At 43.6% G+C, this 24,228-nt stretch overlaps 1 protein-coding gene across 1 annotated transcript in view; it reads right to left on the reverse strand.

Moving 5' to 3' along the window:
• The window catches only part of OXCT1 (3-oxoacid CoA-transferase 1), a 53,397-nt gene that overhangs the window by 23,718 nt on the left and 5,451 nt on the right, over positions 1-24,228 (reverse strand). Inside the window, exons 2-7 of the mRNA XM_033163719.1 lie at positions 24,064-24,172; positions 21,565-21,655; positions 15,603-15,738; positions 12,740-12,889; positions 11,828-11,934; positions 3,843-3,903 (exon numbers count right to left, since the gene is read on the reverse strand). Coding sequence (XP_033019610.1) covers positions 3,843-3,903; positions 11,828-11,934; positions 12,740-12,889; positions 15,603-15,738; positions 21,565-21,655; positions 24,064-24,172 — 654 coding nt within the window. The remainder of the gene's footprint in view (positions 1-3,842; positions 3,904-11,827; positions 11,935-12,739; positions 12,890-15,602; positions 15,739-21,564; positions 21,656-24,063; positions 24,173-24,228) is intronic.

Raw genomic sequence — 24,228 nt, forward strand, 5'->3', positions numbered from 1 at the left:
GACACTATTTTCTCTCTCTCTTCATATATCCATGATTTTCACTTTACTTCTTGGAAGCAAGGATCATTTTACAAAGCAAAAAAAAATAATATGAGCAGGCACTTATTCTGGGGCACTTCAATTCATAACATGTGCAGAATGCACATGTTGCCCACCCCATGTGCTTAGAACACCAAACACATTTATTTAAGCAGGTGGGTTGTCCCCATGGGCTTATAAAAGAATAAGCATTTTGAAATGCCAGTCGGAGAAACTCATCATAACTCAAGATGCACATTGCCACATAATAGCTGAAGCACAGCAAGCCTCTTCCCCACAGAAACTCCAAATAGGATTGAGGCGCACCAGGGCCGGGGGGGGGGGGGGAGAGAAGCAACAAAATGCACCATTTTCCAATTTGACAGAAGCAAGCAAACAGCCAAGCCTCTCTCCATCCTGCCTTACTTTGCAAAACAGCAGTAGGTACCCAGCAGAACACCAAAGGAAAAATGTCTTTCAATTCTAGCTTTCTAATAAACCTTTCAAACCATTAATTCTACCCCCCCACACACACACACCTTAAAAGAGGAAAAAATGAAAGAGGAAAAACAGAACCAGAGCTCTAAAAACAGTAACTGGATGGATTCCTAAGGCTGAAACTTGGAAGAGCAACATGGCATCATGGCCAAATACGTTGTTGTCATTGTCACTGTCGCATGTATGTATTGATATCCTACCTTTCTCCCAAGTTGCATGAAGCGCTGCAGCCTTGTGAATCTGGGAATCTCGGGTAGAAACCTTTGCTCTTGGCAGGAAAGTGTGCAAAGATCCCAATTCACTACTAGTGACAATTACCTACAGGAATTTCCTGTACACAAAAGGCTAATTCTTGTGTCCTTGCAGCTGGGAAGCCGCTAAAGACAGATGCCCAAATTCACCATTTAGCAGGTGCAAATTCATCTCTTACACCAGTATATAAAAACGTTTTTGAGTGGCTAACACTGTAATGTTTGATGCGGAAAAGTGATTGTGTGGAAGCTTGGACACAATCCAGGAAGCAACCCTTGACCCTCCAGATGTTGTTGGACTCCAGCTCCCATCGTTCCTGACCTTTTGGCCACGCTGCCTACGGCTAACAGGAGATGGATTTCAACGCCATCTGGAGGGTCTTAGGTTAGCTACCCCTGAATTAGAAAAAGAGGGCAAGATAATAATACAGTATTATAATAACTTATTACTTATACCCCGCCCATCTGGCTGGGTTTCCCCAGCCAGTCTAGGCAGCTTCCAACAGAATATTAAAAACCCAATAAAACATCAGTCACTAAAAACTTCCCTAAACAGGGCTGCCTTCAGATGTCTTCTAAAAGTCAGATATTTGTTTATTTCCTTGACATCTGATTGGAGGGCCTTCCACAGGGAGGGTGCCACTACTGAGAAGGCCCTTTGCCTGGTTCCCCGTAACCTCACTTCTCACAGTGAGGGAACCACCAGAAGGCCCTCGGAGCTGGACCTCAGTGTCCGGGCAGAACGATGGAGGTGGAGATATACTGGGCTGAGGTCATTTAGGGCTTTAAAGGTCAGCACCAACATTTTGGTTTGAAGAAACTCACTGGTATGCCAAAGCCACTATTGCAGCATCCTGGCTAATGCGTCGTTAGTGTGGCGCATCTCGAATTTCAAATTTGTGAGGTAGAATTAGAATTATGCAGAGTTGCTGGGACGCAAGACCCAAGACTGTATCTGCAATATAAAAGTGTGCATTTATAAGCATGGCCATTTCTCGGCATCTCGTTGTTAACAACGAAAGCAACACCACAATTTTAGGTGACTAATGGAGCTATTCATTCCTGTCCCACAATGTAATGAAAGTCCATTGTACCTGCAATAGCGGCGTTCTAATGGCGTTGCTAAGTAACCAAAGATACATTGCAGGGTTTTTAATTACATTTCCTTAATTAGTTGTGGGTGAAAGAGCATTTCGGCACTCAGATCAGAGTCCCACCCCCCACCCCTTTGTTCCTCTTCCTTGCTAAATCAAACCTCACTTTCCAGTCTCCCAACTATTCCATAATAAATGAGGATTTCAAGAAATCAGGAGGAAAACTAGGCTTCTGTTACCCTAGCTTCCCACCGCCCCCTTTGGCAAGGAGCCATTCCATTTACAAAGTATTCTACAAATGGGATACAAAAAGAAAATAACGACATGTGAAAACAGCATTCTCAATGTTCGCTGGACTGCACTGGAATTTTTATCTGCTGTTTATATCCTGTTTCGGGTTTTGTCTCTTCGTTTGAGGCGGGGTGGGTATACTGGTGCCCAATCCTAGCTACATTAAATTCTTCAACTTCTCTCTAGATGAATAAGGGCAGCTTTCTCTTCCATCCCTGGGGACAACCAAATAATTACGGCCTTCAGAACACCCGTTGTTTTTCAGGAGGGTTAACAAGCGCACACTGGAAACTCAGGTTGGTGAAACTAAAAGTGCCTCAAAGTTGCTCTGTTGGCCCTGGCTCAACAAATCTGTTTTTTAAAAAACCACCCCCACCATGACCACAGAGTCTTTTGGGGCTAGGAGAGTAACGAGAAAACACACTGAAACAGGTGAGGCGAGTGAATGGTTAAAGGGAAGGCATATATTCATAGTGTCCAACACAGTCACACTCCATCACCGTCAATCAGGATGAATGCTGACAGTCGTAAATCTTCCCTGCAAACAAATCGGATTGAAAGCTCAAGTGAAAAATTGGACATATACCGCCCTGGACCCATTTGGGAGAAAGGGTGAGAAACAAGGTTTATAAATAAAATAAACTCTGTGTAAGGTTTGGACAAGCAGATCGGGGCGAAAGCTCAATAAACAGGCTGTCTGGGGGAAGTCCAAAAACAGCTTCTCAGTGTGAACCAGGAACTGACCTATCCAGAAAACAAGATGGTTCTACAATCATATAGCTCTCTATATAATCTATATATTCGGGTACGCCTGTTCCGCCCAATCTATTCTATTCCATTCTGCTACCTAGTTCTTAGTTTCCTGGTTTCCCCATTTCTCAGTCTGTCAATATTCTACAACATTTAATTTTTGTGTGGCTGCTTCCCCACCCTCTAGGTTATATTTTAGCTACAGATTTGCTTTTCTGCCTGCGTATAATTATTACCTCAAGTCTGTTGAGTACTTCTTCCCTTGAGTGCCAGTGATGTGGTTTTGACTACATAAGCACAAGCACGGGAAGACTGATATGCCAGCATACAGCTGCTGAAGATCTCATCTGCACTATACCTGAAAGTGGTATGATGCTGTTTTAAAACAGTCATGGCTTCCCCCCAAAGAATCCTGGGAAATGTAGTGTGCTGAGGGTACTGAGAGTCCCCCTCACAGAGCCACAATTCCCATAGTTCCCTGGGAAGAGGGACAGACTGTTAAACCACTCTGAGAACTGGGATCCACCCTGCTGATATCACTTTCTATGCAGGATTTTAATATAATTTAGTTTAGTTTAGTTTTAGTTTAGTTGGTGGAGGAACATTAAATCTTGGGGGTCTCCACCTTCAGCCTGCAGGCCTCAGGTGATAGCTAGGCCTTTCGTAGTTGTTTGCCGGAAACAGGTGTTCAGGTTTTACATTTACGCAAATGATACCACAGCTTGTCATCATTTGGGCTTCTCTAAAATCCTGCCCTCTTCCATCCCTGCTGCAGGTAAAGGCATATCATCTTCAACCGGAGCAGAACATCACGCCTGGTTTCAGTTATGCATGTATACAGCATCTGTCAACTTCATCTGAGCAATTCACCAAGATCTGCAGGGAGTCCTTGCAAGCTTTGAAGTACAAGTAAAAATAAAATAAAACCGTTTGACCTTACCTCTACTATAGTTGTCCTGGCAGCTTTACACATGGGCTGGTTAAAGTTTCTTGCAGTTTTCCTATTTGAGGCAGAGAAGAGGGGAAGGTAAAATAACAGAAAGCAAAAGATAGGAGAGTGTTTTCTGCTCACATTCAAGCTGTTATATTACTGTAATATCAGGGAAAGCACTGGGTCAACCTAAATTTAAAGGAATTAGGAAGGAGGGAGAAGATAGCAGTAAGGTGGTCATTTATAGACCTTTGCATACCTAGGATATGTTTAAGAACACATTTAAAATTGCAGGCTTGTTTACCATGCAGTGTCTGCTTGTGTGCGTGTGTGCTACTGTTTAAAGAAAGAGGGGGAACCTTCTTGTTCCTTATAAGTGTCAACTAGGAAGTAATTTCCACTGAGTTTAGCAGTGTTTAATCCCAGCTACATAAAATGGGCAACAGGATGCACATTCAGGGCACATTTTGCAACAAGGAGGGGAGAAAGGAGATTATCCAAGTTACACATCATTTGTGACACCTATTTGACCATTGAATGGGGGAAGAGCAAGACTTACAAACTGCAGAAATACTTCATTGGCTTCTACCTAGAAGATTCCCACTAGCAGGACTTCCGGTTAGGTGCCGAGTCAATGGCGGACGGGAGTCTGATGGCTCCGTCCTCCGCTAGGCGATAGGGAGCTCCGTGCCTGCGCCACGGGTCCCTTAAAGCCACGGGAAGAACGTCCCGTGGACCGACGGCTTCGTGGGTCCCAGACGTGCTGTCTCCGCTCCTGATTTGCCCTCGTAAGGGGGAGAATCGGGTGAGCGGAGCCCCAGCACGGGACTGAAGAAGCGACTGCCTGCGGAGGATCAAAGCAGCGATCCCGCCAGACTTGAGCACCCGGCACTTCCTACATAGAAACTTCCAAAGAAACTCTGTAAGTTAAAATACTGGATTATTCTACAAGTTTAAAGAGCACTGCTTGCAGAGGAAATTTTAAAAGGAAGCCTGTTCCCTTTGAACTGTTTGCGCGAGCTTGGTAGCGCTAAAAGATCAAAGCCGCGGTTAACGGAAAAGTTTTGTGAACTCTGCCAAACTTTTTAAAAGTGACTTAAAAGTTGTTTAAAGCTTGTTTAAAGATTCAAAAACAGTTGATATGGCAAAAGAAGAAGCCCCTCACCCTCTGGATTAGGATTCCGGGTCAGTAGCGGGCTGTGATATATTGTTGCCATTTTTTCTTTGTTGGTGTTCCAGTGTTACAGTGACTGTTTACCAGTGGAGATACTTTGACTCTTTTGCAGCCAGATACAAGCTATTTTATAGACTTGGTGGTTACATTGCAAGTAAGAAACAGATACTGACCTGGGCTATTTAAAATAGACTCTTCTTGGCTTTAAGGAACTTATAATTTTTGAAAAATCTGAACTCTTGCCTAAAAGTTGGATTACTGGACTGTTGTGGATTCCTGGCTCAGCAGCCTCTTTGTTCTCAGAAGTTAGCTGCAGGCCACCTGGTGTTTACTTTTGGGACTGTTGGTCTTCTGCTGTGAATGTCTGAGATTGTCACTACAGCAACTGGAGTGACCTTGAGATTACAGCTGCAGAGCCCACAGGGAATGGAAACTAGATCGAAAGGAACTGGCTCTGAAAAAAGGAAAGGCTCTGTTTCCTTGACCCTGCAGGAACAAATGGAGAAACTGGTTGCAAGTGTGGCAGAAATTGCAGCAGGTTTGAACAGTGTCACCGAAGGGTTGAAGCAAACACAAGAATCGGTGAACACTATTGGTGCATCAGTGAATACCACAGTTAACTCTGCAATTGAAAAACTCCAAGCGGATATTAAGGCTGATATTAAAACCTCTACCCAGATTTTAGAAAAATCAATTGGTCAAATCGAGGAAAATGTAAGAAAGAACAGAGAAGAAATTAATAAAATTGGGCAGGAGGTGACTACGTTAAAAAAGGACTCTGAGGAAATTAAAGTGGTCAGAGAAAAAATAAAAAAGGTGGAGGAAAAATTGGACAATTTAGATTTGGAGCAGTTAGAAAATATTGGAACACGGCAGAGAACTGTGGAAGAGTCTCTTGCTTTTCTGCAACTACATCAGAGGGAAGGAAACATAAGAATAAGGGGTCTTCCAGAATTGGAGGGGGAAGACCTAAAAGCCTATATTGTGGAACTATTCTCAACTTTTTGGGAGTTAGAAGAGGTAAACGTCTCAGCACGCATAGTGAAGGCCTTCAGATTTGGACCAAGAGGCTCCAGAGGAAAGAAAAGCACTAAAACAGTCAGTGACTGTTTGATTGTGCTGCATGATAGACACGACAGAGATTATTTCCTGGATTTACACTACAGAAACAACCTGGTGGTACAGCAAAACAAAGTAATTTTTTTACAAGGATATCCCCAGATTTTTTTTGGAAAAAAGAGCTCCTTATAACGACCTGGTGACGGAGCTAAGAAGAAGAAAAATCTCCTTCAGTTGGGAATTTCCAGAAGGCCTGGCATTTACGTTTGAAGGGAAAAAGATAAAAATAAGGTCCTTGGCGGAAAAGCAAAAGTTTCTGGACAAGCATCTGGAATTCTTTAAAGGAACTCCATTAGACCCAGCACAGCTTTACAAGTTCCCAGAGGTATTTCCACCACCGTCGGGATTACCAGGACCAAGCCAAGATCCAGAACAAGATAAGAAAGGACAGGCAACTGGAGGAGAGGAATAAACAAAGAAATGGCGCTCAAGTTAATGACTTGGAATGTTCGGGGATTGAACCAGAGACCAAAGAGACGCAGAGTATTTTACAGCATAGAAAAGAAGAATTTGGACATAATATGTTTACAGGAAACCCACATAGTCCGGCGTCACAGAAGATTACTGCAGAACAAAAAATTAGGCCAAGAGTTCATATCATCGGACAAGGTCAAGAAGAGAGGAGTAGTGATTTATGCAAAGGAGAAATATAGCCCAAGACAGCTATTTAAAGATGAAGAAGGGAGATACATTGCAATTGAAATTAACGTACAAGGCGAAAAATTTTTGATTCTGGGACTTTATGCACCAAATGATGGAAAGTCGATTTTTTACAAAAAAATACATGATTTGCTGTTGGACTATTTGGACTATAAGGTAGTTTGCCTCGGAGATTTTAATGGGGCAGTTTCCACATTAATGGATAGATCTCAAAGAACAAAACTAACAAATGATGGGAAACTCCCAAAGACTTTTTTTGAAATGGTGGACAATCTGAATTTGGTGGACTCTTGGAGATTAAAAAACCCCACAGAAACAGAGGCAACGTACTTCAGTGAATCACAGCAGTCATGGTCGAGGATAGATTATATCTGGATCTCGAATGAATTGGCTCCAAAATTACAAAAAGCAGAAATCGGTCCTAAAACGCTTTCAGACCATAATCCGGTGCAGGTAAACCTAAAAATGATTTCCAAGGATTCTTTCAGGTGGAGAATGGATGATGCATTGATGAGAGATACCAAGCTAGTAGAAAGAGCGGCGAAAAAGATGAAAGAATATTTTCAAATTAATTGGAACACAGAAGTGGAGAAAAGGATTGCTTGGGATGCAAGTAAAGCGGTAATGAGAGGATTCCTCATTAGCGAAAAGGCAAAAAAGAAGAAACAACAAAGTGCAGAAATGGAGAGATTGTTGAAATTAATCAAAGGAAAGGAAAAAGAATTAAGAGGACATCCCAGATGCGTCAAAATCCAAAAAGAAATTAAATATTTGCAATCCCAATATGCGAATATTATGAATCAAGATATCGAATGGAAAGTGAAAATGATGAAACAAAGAACATTTGAATCTGCAAATAAATGTGGAAAACTACTAGCTTGGCAATTAAAGAAAAGACAAAAGGCAAATGTCATCAGTAAATTGGTAGTAAATGGAAAAAATGTAGAGAAACCGGAGGAAATCAGATGGTGTTTTCAGAGATTCTATAAGCAACTGTACAAGGAGGAGAAGATAGATGAAGTAGAGATAGACCGATTTCTGGAAAAGAATGGATTGCAAAGGGTCCCAGAGGAAAAATTAATAACTCTCAACCACCCAATAACGACACAAGAAATAGAAGATGCAATAAACAACATGCAATTGGGGAAGGCTCCAGGACCGGACGGATTAACAGCAAAATATTATAAGACATTGAAAGATTGGCTATCACAGCCGTTAAGAGAAATCTGCAATGGAATACTAGAAGGAGATAGGGCACCAGAAACGTGGAAAGAAGCCTTTATCACACTGATTTTAAAACCAGATACTGATAAGACTCTAATGAAAAACTACCGTCCAATATCCCTTTTGAATGTGGATTATAAAATTTTTGCAAATGTTTTGGCTACAAGGTTGAAAAGAGTGTTGAAAGACCATATTCATAGAGACCAAGCAGGTTTCTTGCCAGGAAGACAAATAAGTAATAATACGAGAATTATTGTGGACATTTTAGAAAAACTGGAGAGAGACATAAATACAGATGCAGCACTATTGTTTGTTGATGCAGAGAAAGCTTTTGATAAAGTATCTTGGATATTTATGAAAAAGAATTTGGAAAAAATGGGAGTTGGAGAAAAATTCTTAAATGGCATTAAGGCCATCTATACAGAACAAAGAGCAAAAGTCATTGTAAACAGTGTGATATCGGAGGAGATCGAAGTAGAGAAAGGAACAAGACAAGGGTGCCCTATCTCCCCCTTACTTTTTATTACGGTCCTGGAAGTCCTTCTAAATACGATCCGGAAAGATAAACAGACAAAAGGAATTAAAGTGGGAGAGAAGGAATACAAATTACGCGCCTTCGCGGACGATTTGATGCTATCCCTGCAAGAACCAGAAAGCAGTGTCCCCAGAGCCTTGGAATTAATTGAACAATTTGGACTTGTAGCTGGCTTCAAATTAAATAAGCAGAAAACCAAAGTTTTAGGTAAAAATCTGAGTGCAGAACAGATCCAAAGAATTCAAGAAGCCACAGGCCTCAACTTTGTCAAATCGGTAAAATATCTAGGTATCAATCTCACAAATAAGAACTTGAATCTGTATAAGGATAACTATGAAAAATTGTGGATGGAGATAAAAAAAGATATGGAGATCTGGACAAGACTTAAACTATCGTTAATGGGAAGAATAGCAGTGGTTAAAATGAATGTCCTACCAAGGATGCTGTTTTTATTCCAAGCCATACCAATTTTGGATAAACTAGACTGTTTTAAGAAATGGCAAAAGGACCTATCGAAATTTATATGGCAGGGCAAAAAGCCAAGAATAAAATTTAAGATTTTAACAGACTCTAAAGACAGAGGAGGCTTTGCCCTGCCGGACTTAAGACTTTATTTTGAAGCAGCGGCCTTTTGCTGGCTAAAGGATTGGTTTAAGCTAGAGAACGTCGATGTGTTGGACTTGGAAGGTCATGATAATATGTTTGGGTGGCATGCATACCTTTGGTATGACAAGGTTAAGATCCACAGAACTTTCAAGACTCATATAGTTAGAAAATCCTTGTATCAGGTCTGGACTAGATATAAAGACTTGTTAGAGAGAAAGACCCCTAGATGGATCTCTCCAGTGGAGGCCAAGGCCTATAAGAGACCGAACATGTCTGCAAACTGGTTAAGATATATGGACATATTGCAGCAGGAAGGGGACTCTTTTAAGCTAAAAAGCTACGATCAGGTGAAAAGTCAGGTCCCCGACTGGCTGCATTATCATCAGGTATTTGAAACATTTAAGATGGACAAAAAAGTTGGTTTTCAAGTAGAAAAATCAAAACTGGAAACAGAACTGATAGAATCGAACTTTAAGAACCTTTCCAAAATGTATAATCTTTTGCTAGAGTGGCATACGAAAGATGAACTGGTTAAATCATCAATGATAGATTGGGCGAAAGATATAGGACATAATATTATGATGGATGACTGGGAGAGATTGTGGCAAAAAGGTATCAAATTTACTGCTTGTCATAGTTTAAGAGAAAACATAATGAAAATGGTTTACAGATGGTACTTGACACCAGTTAAGATAGCTAAGATGAATACCAAAATGTCAGATGTATGTTGGAAATGTAAACATGCGAAAGGTACCTTTTATCATATGTGGTGGCTGTGCCCAGCGGTAAATGCTTTCTGGGATAAGATTTATAATGAGCTCAAGAAGGTAATGAAAGTTACCTTTTGTAAGAAACCAGAGGCATTTCTTCTGAGCATGACCAACGAAGAGATACCCAGTCAGGACAGAGTGTTTTTTATGTATGCCACAACAGCAGCTAGAATATTATTGGCAAGAACATGGAAAGGAGAAGAGATACCAACGGTGGAAGAATGGCAGATGAAGATGATGGAATACATGGAACTCGCAGAACTGACCGGCAGAATCCGGGACCAGAGGGAGGAGACGGTGTCACGAGAGTGGAAAAAATTTAAAGACTATTTAGTTAAATCAGTAAAATTGAATATTTGAGCAGAGATAAATTAGAGGCTTTAATAGGGTTATATTTGATAAAACTGGCAAAAGAAAATTTTTGAATGAATGATTTACTTGTTAAATAGGAGTTAAGTTTTGACATTGAGATAAGATTTATAGTTGATTAAGATTATGATTGTGTAAAGTTGAGCATATTGAAAATTTGAGCAATTGTTAAATGAACAAGATACAAAGCTACCTTTAAGATGTTTTTGACTTTGAAGACAGTGGAGGGAATGGGGGAAGTCCCCAAATTGAGAAGTTAGTAACAAGGAAAGTATAAAGATAGGTAATGGATAAGGTATGTATATGTTCTTTTTTCTTTTTATGTTTATTGGTATTGTTATTGTTATTGTTTTTATTGTTGTTTTTATGCCTTGTGTTGTTGTTGAATTTTGTTTCTTGGTGTTTTATTGGAAAATAATAAAATCTTATAAAAAAAAAAAAAAAAAGATTCCCACTAGCAAACCAAGGCCCATGCCAAACACTATATTGGTTGTTGGTTTTTTTTGGGGGGGGGGGGGGCGTTATATAAAAATCAGACATATGCTTAAGAATATAAAAACGTAAGAAGGGCCTGCTGGATCAGGCCATCCTGTTCTCACAGTGGCCGACCAGATGCATGTGGGAAACCAGCAAACAGGAACTGAGTGCAAGAATACCTCTCCCTTCCTGGAAATGAGATGTCTGTGTTTGCATGTGTTGTACATGGGGAAAGAAGGTGAAGGGAATGTTGGGGGGGGGGGTTGGTGAGCAGAGCAAACAGGGGGGTAAATCCCATTGTTATACGGGTGTCAAGTTTTTCTTTAATGTGTCTCAAATGATAGTCTAAGGCACAGACTCTAAGCCTTGGTAGAGCAGCCTCAAAACTGAATCAAAGGATCCTATTTTCTAGATATTTCTCTCTATCCTGAGCTTATCATACAACATAAAAAAATGTTTGGGCTTCTACTGCCCCCTTCTGGACACCTTTGCTTTATTAAATGTTAAATGAGTCCCTGTGGTCACCAGATTTGGGTGTTTAGAGTTGCACGAAGCAAGAAGAGATACAAGAAATGCAGATTTCTTTTTTAAAAAAAATTCAGATCGACCCTATTTGTTTTTTATAGCGTTATAAATTCATTCTACATCTATTTAATCCCTATGTTTCCTAAATCTCCACTTTTCATGGGTCATACGAAACAGAGTCAGACCATTTGTCCCTCTTAAGACACTCAAAACCTAAACATAACAAAACAAAACAAAAACCCCAACCCTGAAGAGTGGGCTAAACAACTTTTAAATTAAATTTAAATTATTATACAAGTCAAGTGAGCATCACCTGCCCCATGTGAGCTGCAGGTGCATCCCAACACAGCCCATTGGAGCTGCGTATTACAGGGGAAGAACATTTGCACACTGACGGGCCAGCTTTGTCCAACATTACTGATCTCATTCGGGATACTCCTGTAAGCTTCGAAAAGAAGTCCAAGATTTCCTGGCGAACCCTTTGAAAACTGCTGCTTTGGAGAAAAGCACATCTGCTCTATGTGCAATACTGTACCTGAAGATAATGTTCCCGGCACGATCAGATTTCCACGCCTTCACTAGTGCAAAATCCCCCGTTATCGACTTTTCCATAATATAGTGTCGCCCATCAAACTCCCTCACCTGTGAGAAGTCGGGAGCGGGAGGAAATATTTGAAAAGTTATTCATCTTGAACAGTGTTCCCTCCCATGTTGGCATTTTAAATTATCCCTTTGCAGAATGCCAAGCAATAGGGATGGGGGCATGGCTGTTGCTAACTGGTCAAAAAGCTATGGGATGTAAACACAGAGCAGCCAGACACAACATTCCTAGAGTGGACATGAAGGTGTCTCAGTCCTCCAGCCTTAACTTCCTGTTTACCTGGACTGAGACAACTTCCTCTGTGTAACTTGAAATGGGTGTGGTTTTACCTGGGGAGATTTACACAAAACCACAGGAAGCAGACGCCATCTCTCTCTTTTTGCATCGTCTTGTGAACAAGCAACATCTTAGGAGAAGATGCTCTCTCTCGGCTCCCAGCCAAGAGAGCACAAAGAGGCTTTCCTCCCTTATGGAGTTAGCCTCTACATGTAAATACATTTATCTAAGCCTGTCTGCCTTTCTGAGACTGTATGCTGTAGCTCAGGATGCCTGTAAGTAAACTCTTTTATGTCTTATAAACAGTACTGTATTGTGTCTTTACTTTTAAGAGGGAAGAAGGGGAATATACCAGGAATATATATTTCTTACAGAGGCTTTAGCAAGCCTGTGCAAGCGCGTCTGCTGTGTTTTAAAAGGGAATGTAACTCAAGCTGGGATGAAATATATAAAATAATATATCATCATCCACACTCCTAAACATTCCCACAAAAGACTCACACGGTTTTCTGGAAGTCCCCTACCGCTGCCCTAGTTCCACCATTAAAGCACACAGGCATGATCTTTTACCTCTCTGGGCTCGCTGGCAATGGCAACAGTCCCGTCTGTGTTGTATTTGATCGGAGCCCCTCCTTCTTGCACTAAAGTCCCGTACCCCGTGCTGGTGAAGAAAGCTGGGATGCCCGCTCCTCCTGCTCGAATGCGCTCAGCCAGGGTGCCCTAGAAGGAAAGAAACTGCTAAGTACAGAGACCGATAACAAGAGAGATGACCGGGTTGTTCAGGACATAAGTAGAGCCAGCGGGATCGGGCCAATGGCCCTTCTAGTCCAGCACCCTGTTCTCAAAACTCCCTGCTTCTCCTGCTTTCCCTCCTTTTACTTCTTCTGCCTGCTTTCCACCAAACAGCTCCCATTCCCCTCAAATGGCATGTACTGTCATCTGAATGCAAAAGTATGCAGAACAGCGCTTATTAAGGGATTTAGTTTCACAGGCCTTAGGATTTCGAATCTCATTGGCTTGCCTGCTCTGACGTCACAGGCTCTCTTAGCACTCTGCTGCCTGGCCTGGAGAACCACGCCTACCTATTCCACGGTGACATGAAAGCTGATCATCCAAAGACAGAGAGAGGCAGAAGGGTCCATGAAAATATTTTATGGGAGAACATCCTGCCAGAGCGACAGACAATTGCTAATCTGGCTAGAACCTGGTTTATTCCACCTTTGCAACAGTGGCCTATTTTATGGATAGGATACAGTACTTTTTTGTTGCTAGGAAATTCAACATGCCAGCAAACCTGCAAACCTTTTTAAAAAATTTGCTTGATCTCAGTAAGGCCTAAATAAGTTCATTCCATACTTCAAGTTTAATCCACAAGATGGCAGCATCTGTACTTTAAAAACCTGTCTCTGACAATTCTTATCTACCCACCCAATACCTATTGGTAAAAGTGTGCCTATCTTCTCTCTATTTACTGTAACTTTCCTCATGTTTAGTTTTCTGAACGTCTGACTCTTCCAAAAACACCCGCAAGTGGCAGTAACGTTTCTGTCCAGCCAGTCCTAAGAACTCCCACAAATAAGACCGAGCTGGGGAAAAGGCACCAGGTTTGGGCTTAGAATCACAGAATTGGAAGGGAACATGAGGGTCATCCAGTCCAACCCCCTGCAATGCAGGAATCTTTTGCCCAATGTGGGGCTCAAGCCCACAACCCTGAGATTAAGAATCTCATGCTCTGCTAACTGACCTACCCCAGCTTATTATTTCTTAGCCGTCCTTCGCCATAAGGTTTCAAAACACAATCTGAAGAACAGTTTAAACCAAATTAGTCAAGAGAATGGGGTGTCTCAGGTGTCAAAGACCAGGGTGAAAACATCTCTACGCTTCTGTGATGTTGTGATTCTTTGGTAAATAATGGAAGTGCCAAATGCATCTCTATGGGGAGGGAATTTCACGGCTAAGGGACTGCTATGGAGAACGTCCTCTGAGTTTCCAAGGGTGCTGGAACACCAAGAGGGGCCCCTTCTGTCAACCTCAACTCCTATGAGGGTCTGTGAGGAAGGGGGTGGTCTTTCAGATAGGATGGCCTAAGCCGCCTTCTTCGTTGGCGATAACTCATAGCCAAGTAAGATTGTCTTCCATAAACACAGTTTTAACAGTGAGTCCGTCAGTGGCTGTTTCCAGGCAGGAGTTGATCACGGTGAGGATTTGCCAAGCGTGCCTTCCTCTTAGCACGTTTCCCCCTTGCATCCTGAGTTCGAGTTTCTTCAAAGCCCATGACACCTTTGGTAAAGGCTGTTCTTCAACTGGAGCACTCGCAGGCCAGTGTTTCCCAGTTGTCGGTGTTTATACTACATTTTTAAAGATTTGCCTTGAGAGAGTCTTTAAACCTCTTTTGTTGACCACCAGCATTACGCTTTCCATTTTTAAGTTCGGAATAAAGTAGTTGCTTTGGAAGACGATAATCAGGCATGACCAGTCCAACGAAGTTGATGTTGAAGAACCATTGCTTCGACACTGGTGATCTTTGCTTCTTCCAGTACACTAGCATTAGTTCGCCTGTCTTCCCAAGTGATGTGTAAAAAATTTCAGAGACACCATTGACGGAATCTTTCGATGAGTTGGAGATGGTCTTTATAAGTGGTCCATGTTTCACAAGCCTAAGTCATTCAGGGCTTCAAACACTGATGCTGGGCCTGGAAATGAACTGGAAGCCTACACAGCTATTTTGGAGCAGGGGCTATGCAAGTTCTAAGAGGAGCTCCCATAAGTTCCTTGGAAGCCACGTGTTGGACCAGGTGGAAGTTCCAAGTTGTCTTCAAGGGCAGCCCCACATGAAACACATTGAATAATCTAGTCTGGAGTAGAACGGTGGCCAACTCATTTCTGTCCAAAAGGGGCCTTAGCTGGTGAACCAGCAGGATCTGAAAACAGGTGTTCCGAGCCGAGGCCACTGGAGCCTCTGGTGAAAATGTTGGATCCAGGATAAACCTCAATCTACAGACCTGCTCCTTCCAAGGGAATCTAACCCCACCCAGAACAGGCCAAGAAGCCAAGGTTCACTCTATTAGGTACAACTGTTGTAAAAGGCCACAGCTAGCAGGCTGACATCTGGTGACAAAGCAGAAGCAGTCTCTTTCCAAAGCAGCGATTCTCTGGAACACCTTCTCCTGCCAAATCCAAGAGGAGTCAGCTGTGATGTGTTCTACAGGCCTGTTAAAAAATGTATTTATTTGTTCAGGCATTTCCTGTTGTTAATTTTTAGATGGCACTGCTCGGGTGTCTTGTTTTAGTATTCCAATTTTTTACTGACACAAGCTATTATATGTGTGTGTGTGTGTGTGTGTGTGTGGTGCATATCTATAAATTCATCAGCTAAATAATGCAACACATTTTTAAAAAAAACATATTTAGCCCCTTAAGAAAGGTGTTCTACCTGTGGCGTAAGCTCAACCTCCAGTTCTCCTGATAAATACTGCCGCTCAAACTCTGCATTCTCCCCAACGTAGGACGACACCATGCGTTTGATTTGCTTTGTCTGGAGTAAGAGTCCCAGTCCAAAATTGTCTACCCTGCACAGAAAAAGTTGTTGGACGACGGTTAAAATAAAACGAATGCCACAGAATATCATGAAAATTTCACACTGGGGCACCCTCCTTCCAAAAGGGAGAATAAGATAGATATTCCATACTTGGCATCACCCTTTGAGTTTTGTATGTGCCAGATTTGCAAAGGCCCATCACTAGGTGGCACTAATTGTATCGCACAGCTGGACCGGCCATGAGGCAATCAGTTTGTGCTTACGTCTTGCCAGTAAAAAAAAAAGGAAGCTGACAGACCATTCATCCACCTAATTCATTTGTCTATACAGTTGTACCTCGGAAGTTGAACTAAATCCCTTCCAAAACGTTCGGAAACCAAAGCGTAGCTTCTGATTGGCTGCAGGAGGTTCCTACAGCAAACTGGAAGCTGTGGAAGCCCTGTCAGATGTTTGGCTTTCAAAAATAGTTCGCAAACCAGAAGACTCACTTCTGGGTCTGCAGCGTTCGGGAGCCAAAACGTTCGAGAACTAAGCGCTTTGAAAACCAAGGTACGACTGTAAAGATAAAAGGTAAAGGACTCCTGGGCAGTTAAGTCCAGTCAAAGGCAGCACTCATCTCACTTTCAAGCCGAGGGAGCCGGCGTTTGTCCACAGGCAGCTTTCCAGGTCATGTGGCCAGCATGACTAAACCGCTTCTGGAGCAACGGAACACCGTGACAGAAACCGGAGCACACAGAAACACTGTTTACCTTCCCACCACAGTGGTACCTATTTATCTACTAGCACCAGTGTGCTTTCAAACTGCTGGGTTGGCAGGAGCTGGGACAGAGCAACAGGAGCTCACCTCCTGATCGGCAAGCCCAAGAGGCTCGGTGATTTAGACCACAGTGCCACCCACATCCCTGATAGTGCAACTGTACTAGGAGGGGGGGGCATTTTTTGCCTCCTCCCCTTCTGACAACCTTCCAAGGGCCACATGCCAGAGATGGCCAGCACCAGGGTCAACAGCGGGTGAAGAGTGAATGTAAGTGCCACTTTCATTAAGCTAGTTTCTCCACTCTCTATCCTCCACCAAGGAGACCAAGAGTTCATGATCAGAGTTCAAGGCAAAGAACATAAAGGATGGGATGAAGCAAAAACAGTAAGCGGTGTCAAGTTGCAAGAGAAGGTGTGCCCTGGTGAGAGTCCTGAGGTCCAGATAAGTAGGGCTGGAAAATCACATTCTCCACCGTTGCCACCCCAGTCCTGAGGCTCCTTACTTTTCGTCTATACCAGTGTTTCCCAAACTTGGGTCTCCAACCATTTTTGGACTGCAACTCCCATCATCCCTAGCTAGCAGGACCAGTGGTCAAGGGTGATGGGAATTGTAGTTCAAAAAAATAGCTGGAGACCCAAGTTCAGGAAACACTGGTCTACACTAACTGGCATTATTTCTCCCACCTAAATCTGGGGCTGCCAGGAATGGAAATTTTGAGTGCATTATGTTCTTCAGCGTTAGGACAACAGTTTGGATAGAGGGCACACTGTAATTCAGAATTCAATAATTATATGGAATTTTTCAGTTTGCTCGCTTGCTCTCCCTAGGTTATAGGACTGGCCCATCTGGCAAAATATCCTGCAAGGCTGGCTCCTGCATGCCTAACTCCTGCTCCTTCCAAGCCATAAAGCCATAAAAGTCACCCTGAGCCACTTGCTTTATGGCCAGCTGGGACAACTGTCCTCAATCCATCGTGAAACAGACTTGGCGAACGATGGCAGGAACAGGAGTGGGTAGGATAGGCAAGATTTAATGCTGCCCCTAGGCTTTTAAACTGCCGGATGTGAACTACAAGGAAATACATCTCCCATTATCATCCAGTAATTATCAGATAGGAAACGGGGCTGGAAGGGGTCATTAGACAACGCTGCAAAGCTGAGCTTATGGAAGCCGATAAGATCACAGAATCATGCTCCTAAAGAGTTGTCTGTGCCCCTAAGCAAAGCCATGCCTCCATCCACAGAAACACAGAGAGAGAGAGAGATGAACCACTTTAACTCACAGGCAGGGAGCAAGAGCGAACAGCCTGCATTACTTACTTTGATCTCAGCATCACTAATTCAGATATACAGGTGGATATAGCAGCAAACAGCAGTAAGGATAATTATAGTAGATTCTACTGCAGCACACAATACAGCTGTAACTTTGGCATCTGCACATTACAGGGGTGTTGAAACTCCCTGCAATGCTGCCATAGGGTCACAAATACATGTTTTGTTCAGTAATAGCAGAGGGCCATGTTCCCTTGCACACAACCTTCTGGGGGCCGCATGCCAAGGGTAGGTGGGGCCAGAGGCAAAAATGGGCGGAGCAACAGATGCGGCTCTAACCTTTCGTGCATTCCAGCCACGCAGAAAAAGCCGGTGGTATTTTTGTAGGTATTTTTACACATATATCTCCATACAGGGAAGCAAGAAGCATCGCCACAGTTCAAGGACACATTCCTGCCAGGCGAAGGGCACTCAAAAGCGGGTGCAGAGCAGGGCTGGTGAGGGGTGCAGCCTGGAGAGAGTCCCAAGGGCCAGGTGAAAAGGTCTGGCAGAGGGCGCATTTAGCCCCCAGGTCGCCTGGCCCTAGCCTTATAATACAGTGGTACCTCAGGTTACAAACAGCTCAGGTTACAAACACTTCAGGTTACAGACTCCACTAACCTGGAAGTAGTACCTCAGGTTAAGAACTTTACCTCAGGATGAAAACACAAATCGTGCGCCGGTGGCATGGCGGCAGTGGGAGGCCCCATTAGCTAAAGTGGTACCTCAGGTTAAGAACAGTTTCAAGTTAAGAACGGACCTCCAGAACGAATTAAGTTCATAACCAGAGGTACCACTGTACTTGCATGCTGGCAGTGCTCCTGTTGAGACCCAAGTGGGATCAGTAGTGGGTCCCGAGCAACCAGTTGAAGACCAGTGCTCTAGGCCAGGGTTTCCCAAACATGGTTCTCCATCTGGGTGGTTTTTTTGGACTACAGTTCCCATCGTCCCAGACCACTGGCTACTAGCTAGGGATGATGGGAGTTGTGGTCCAACAATTGTCTCTACCCAAGTTTGGAAAGCCCTGCTCTAGCACTGCAGCTTTCCAGATGTTGCTGGAACACAGTTCCCATCATCCCTGGCCACTACCATGCTGGCTGGGGCTCTCTTGGGAGTTGGAAGGCCAACCACAACTGAATGGCCAAAGGTTCTCCACCCCAGCTCGGTTCAGTTCATTTGTGTGCTCTCTTTTTCCTAGAGCAGCTTCTGTTTAGGGGTCTCCTCCTTCATGTTATACATTACGGATATCATGCAGTCAAGTCACAATACTCACAACACAAGCCTAGCAAATGACATCTAATATGGGCTGGAAAGAAGATAAAGAGAAGAATGGCAGACTAAGTTGATGGATTCTGCTGAAATGGCAAAAATGACCGGAAGAATCAGAAATCAGGAAGACCAAAATTTTAATAAAGAATGGGGGAAATTTGTAATTTATCTTAAAAACCATTGTAAGTAGTTAAAATTGTAGTAGGATTGAAATAACACTTGTAGTTGAATGGTGAATTTTGGATTTAATGGAAATGGATTTACTATATAAAAGATGCAAGAAGAAATGGCTAACAATAGGACCCACAAAGAGGAGGAGGGAAGTCCAGGAGATTCTTTGGAATCTTGTTTCTATGTTGCATGTTGGATATGTGATTGTAAAACTGTAATTTGAAAAACCAAATAAATAAATAATTTTTTTTAAAATGACATCTAATAGGGGCTGCAAGCCAAGGTTAATCTTTTTGTCTCTCCTGCATGACAGACTGTTCTAATGCAGCGGCTGACTTCAGGCTTGGAAAACCTCCCGTGTTTCCATTCCTCGTTTGTTGCCTGAATAGCAAACAACCTTGTTGACAGTGTGTGAATATTCAGAGCCTCCGTATGTTAGGAATTATTACTGGGACTGTCTGACCTCCCAGAATGCTGAAGTAACCTTCCCCCTATAAAAAGAAAGTGCTGTTCTGAAGTGTGCAGGGTTGACACTGTCAGTTCAAAAATAAACACGGTTAACATGTGGTGAAATACAGTGGTACCCCGCTAGACGAATGCTTCGCTAGACGAAAAACTCGCTAGACGAAAGCATTCGTCTAGCGGGAGGCTGCCCCGCTAGACGAAAAAGTCTATGGGGCTGCCTCGCAAGACGAAAAAATTTCGTCTTTTTTTTTTTCGTTTTGCAGAGCGCGGCTCCCATTGCCGCTCCGCAAGACGAAAACCCCGCTAGACGAAAATTTTCGCGGGACGAATTATTTTCGTCTAGCGGGGCACCACTGTATGCTAAAATAATTTAAGACCAGTTGGGCTGGTTTGAATATTTATTTCCATTTATTTCAAGGTGAGAATCGGATGCAGTTGTGAGGTGAAATGAAAGCAAACAAATCCATAGGCAATCCAGCGTTGCATAGAAAGAGGCTGCAAACCAACATGCAGGCTTATTTTTTGAAGGTGGGGGGGGGGGGGAGAAGAAGAAGAAGAAGAAGAAGAAGAAGAAGAAGAAGAAGAAGAAAGAGAGAGAGGAGAAGATATTGTGTGTGCCTGTGCTTTCTGATTTCACTCATTTGCAAATGTGCCCACAAGCCCAAAGAAGTTGCCATACAAGTTGTATATAAATTTGATTAACAACAACGAGAACCCCCATACAAAAAGCATGAACCAAAGCCCTAGGGAAATGCCTCAGTGGGCTTCTTCACAGGTAAAGTGTAGGGCAGCAGAACAACTGGTTGAGCCAGGCACTCGGGAATGCTGAAACTGGTGCCAGCACCAAGAGATGCAGAATTTAAAATAGGTCGCCCAGGAACTTAGCCAATATTGGTCATCATGACCCCATATACCCTTTGCCCCCTTTTGACACGCATTAAGAAAATATATGACTGAAGTCAAAAGAAAAGTAATAGATCTGACACACAACTGGGGGGAATATGTAAAGGACTGCAGAAGATTAACACTGGGTGCAACGTGCATAATTTTAATTGTTTCCACGATTTGCATGACGTCCCATAACAAAAAGTTCTCTGGACAGTGTGCATATACCATATTTTTCTGTCTATAAGATGCCCATTTTGGGGGATTCAGATTTAAGAAAATGGGAGGAGACACTCCCTAATTTTTGACATTATTTTTAAGGGGGAAAACCTAGTCTTATATGCGGAAAAATAGAGTACATGATTGATATATGTATATCTTCAGCATCACAAAAAAACTTGAGCAGTTAGAATACATCGTTTCATGTATTCAAAGTACTGTGTCAAGTTTCCGGCAATGACATTCAAATTGGGTAATGAAAAAAGACTAAAATTGTTTTGATTACAGAGGAAATCAGCATGATCTTATCATTTAGCTACACTGTAAATAACAGTATCAGGGGGAAACCTTATTTCTTTATTAATGTTTAACCAGATTCAGGTCTTTTACACCAAGCATCCAAATCCCTCTGGTGTTTTGTAAACACTCGTTAACACTGATAACCTGGGACAAAGTTGATTTAAATGAAAATGAAGGTGTTGGTGCTCTGCTTATGTGAATGTAATCAGGCACGGCCACTGGCAGCTCAGCCCTCATTGCACTTGTATATAATGCATTTAGCATAGTACCAGCCTCATCATTTCACATTATTATTAATTATCAATGGATATATCGCTTTATGCCAAAACAGTCTTCTATTTTGAAACGTGGGTTCCTCCAGAGGGAAAACCAGGGTGCTTCCTCACACATACACAGGCTAGGGGGTCCATCACCAGTTGCGTAAAGAGAATCCCAATTAGATTTTGTACAAAATCTATTCCAAGAACAGATGCACACGTACCCTGCATTGTTACTGACAGCGGTTATCTCTTTTACACCAGTCTTCAACAGTGCTCCTATGAGGTTCTCGGGAATGCCACAGAGCCCAAAACCTATGCAACACAAATTATTCAGCAGTGAACATCTCCATTGCAAAAATGACCCACCATCAACCATTCGTTCACCTCAAGCAGGGACCTTCTTCAGCAGCACATGATGGGTGCCACCTTCCAACCCGGAAGAAGGGGTCTCTCCCATATTATGCTGGTCTTCAAAGCCAACACAACCCACTCTTTTTTGTTTGCATACCCCGAAGATATGGGGAATGGGAAGGGCCAATGGAGACCACAAATTATAGCCCACTAGTAAGCCGATCCAAAACACACGGATCATATTAAATATAAGTGCTTTGTGATCCAGGGGCGGAGCAAGGGGGCGGGGGGCGGGTAGCCCTGGGTAGCGCCCGGGGGGGTAGACACTCGGGCGGGGCCCCACCCCCACGATCGGCGCCTCCAGCAAGCGGCAAAAAAAGCTGCTGAAAGGGGGTGGGAAAGGAGGACAAAGCAGGCGCTTTGAGCGGAGCCGGGGAATGGAGAGGGGCGGGCCAGTGACACCCCTCCTCGCTGGCCCACCCCTCTCCATTCCCCGGCTCCGCTCAGGGAGCCCAGCGGCAAAAAAGCCGCTGAAAGGGGGAAAGTCCCTTTTCAGCGGCTTTTTTCGCCACTGGGCTCCCTGGGCGGAGCTGGGCGGGCCAGCAAGAAGGGGCGTCACGCCAACCACAAGCGTGATGCCGCTCCTCGCTGGCCCGGGCAGAGACGTCGCTCCGTGCGCCTGGAGCGACGCCCCGCCCCCGGGGGTGCCGCTTGGCTTACCGCCCCCGGCAGCCAAGCGGCTTGCTACGCCCCTGTTGTGATCAAATGATGTGGTTTGATAAGCGGCAAAAAACCCAACTAGCACCTGAAACCATGGGTGGAAACACTCAAACCCTGAAGAAAGCAGCAGCTCAATTCTCCCTCACCTCTGCGGACTAACTTTGACAGGTGGGCAGGACCAACACAGCTTCCTTCTTAACTGAACTCTGCACTGGTCTCCCCTTTGTGAAATTACTGGCCTATATAAGCCTCTCCCTCCACAACAATAAAACAACGTACACAATGCTTCCTCTACTTATCTTTCTATTGCCCATGGCTGTTCAACTTCTAGAGCAATTCTCTTGGAGATAAAGGTACAGTTCTGAAGTCAGCAGAGACCAAACCACAGCCCTTTATAGTCTTAAGAGCTCTCAGCTTTAAGTATTTTTAATGCCCTGACGTGAGAACTCTGCATCCTGAAGCCCTCACCCTGCCCTAGAAGTTGCTCGTAAAAAGTGTTTTATGCTTGCTTTCCCATCATTTTAACACCATCCCTGAAAAGCCCATAGATACACAGACCCACTGAAGACAATAAGTCTGAGTAGGCACGGGTGTTTTTGCAGCTCTAAAGCTGTACTTGGTGTGTCTCCTAGGATGGTTCCTTGAAGCCAATAATGGTAGCAGCTCCTGTTCAGAGGCAGAAGCCCAACTTCCCGGTCCAATCAAAGTGGAAGCCCTTTTTCTCATCTTTAAATCACGTGCATATTGAATGCGTGGAGGGGAAGCAGTGCCACACCCACTGTCTCCACCCCATGACTTTCACACAATTGGCAGGAGGTCTAAAAATGGCCTCTGTTAGGCATGTAGCCGCTCCACAAGGTCAGAACCCGGTTTAATCTGGATTCCAAGTTGTGCAGAGAACCTATGTACGCAGATGTTCCTTCCAGACCTTCGGCCAAATACATATGGGGCAGAACCCCAAGGCACCCAAAGGTTGGGAATGGGGCTGGTAAGCCCAGCTCTACTTCTCGCTCCCTGTATGCAGAGGAAGTATGAACAAACCTATAGAACAGCCTTGTCCAACCTTGAGTGCCCAGATGGTTGTTGGGATTCCAATCATCCTTGGCCAATATGGCAAGGGATGATGAGGATTGTAGTCCAACAATTTGTGGGGACCCAAGGTTGGAGAAGGCTTCTATAGAGGCTCTCCAGGGTTTGGCAGATGGCATAGGCTCTCCAGGGTTTGAACCTTGGATTTCTGCATGCAAACCAGCTGTTCTACCACTGACCTACAGCCTTTCCCCCATTTTACCAACTGCTGAGAAATCCTTTACAGTGGTACCTTAGGTCCTGAACATCGCAAACCCGGAAGTAAGTGATCCGGTTTGCAAACGATTTTTGGAAGCCGAGTGTCCGTTTTGGCTGTCGGCATTGTTTCCAATCAGCCAATCAGAAGCCACGCCTTGGTTTGCGAATGTTTTGGTGGTCAAACGGACTTCCAGAACGGATTGAGTTTGGGAACCGAGGTACTACTGTACTATGTTTTGTCTGAAGTATCGAAAACCTAAAGCCTATCATTTATGTTCATGGAGTGGCAGAAATGTTTCCAATTTATAAAACCGAGCAAGTAATCCATTAGGCGAAGAGCAAGTAGATTCCTAAGTACTTACCACCAACGAGGAGAGTGGCCCCACTGGGTATGTCTTTTACTGCTTCCACCGGATCATTATAAAACTGGGTGTTGAGGTGGTTGCTTGTTGAAAAATAGCAGCCACAGCTCTAGAAAGAGTGGAAGAAACAAAGGGGAGAAAGCTTCAAGGTACAACCTTAGGTGC

Source organism: Lacerta agilis, chromosome 11, assembly GCF_009819535.1.
Source record: "Lacerta agilis isolate rLacAgi1 chromosome 11, rLacAgi1.pri, whole genome shotgun sequence".
Taxonomy (NCBI): domain Eukaryota; kingdom Metazoa; phylum Chordata; class Lepidosauria; order Squamata; family Lacertidae; genus Lacerta; species Lacerta agilis.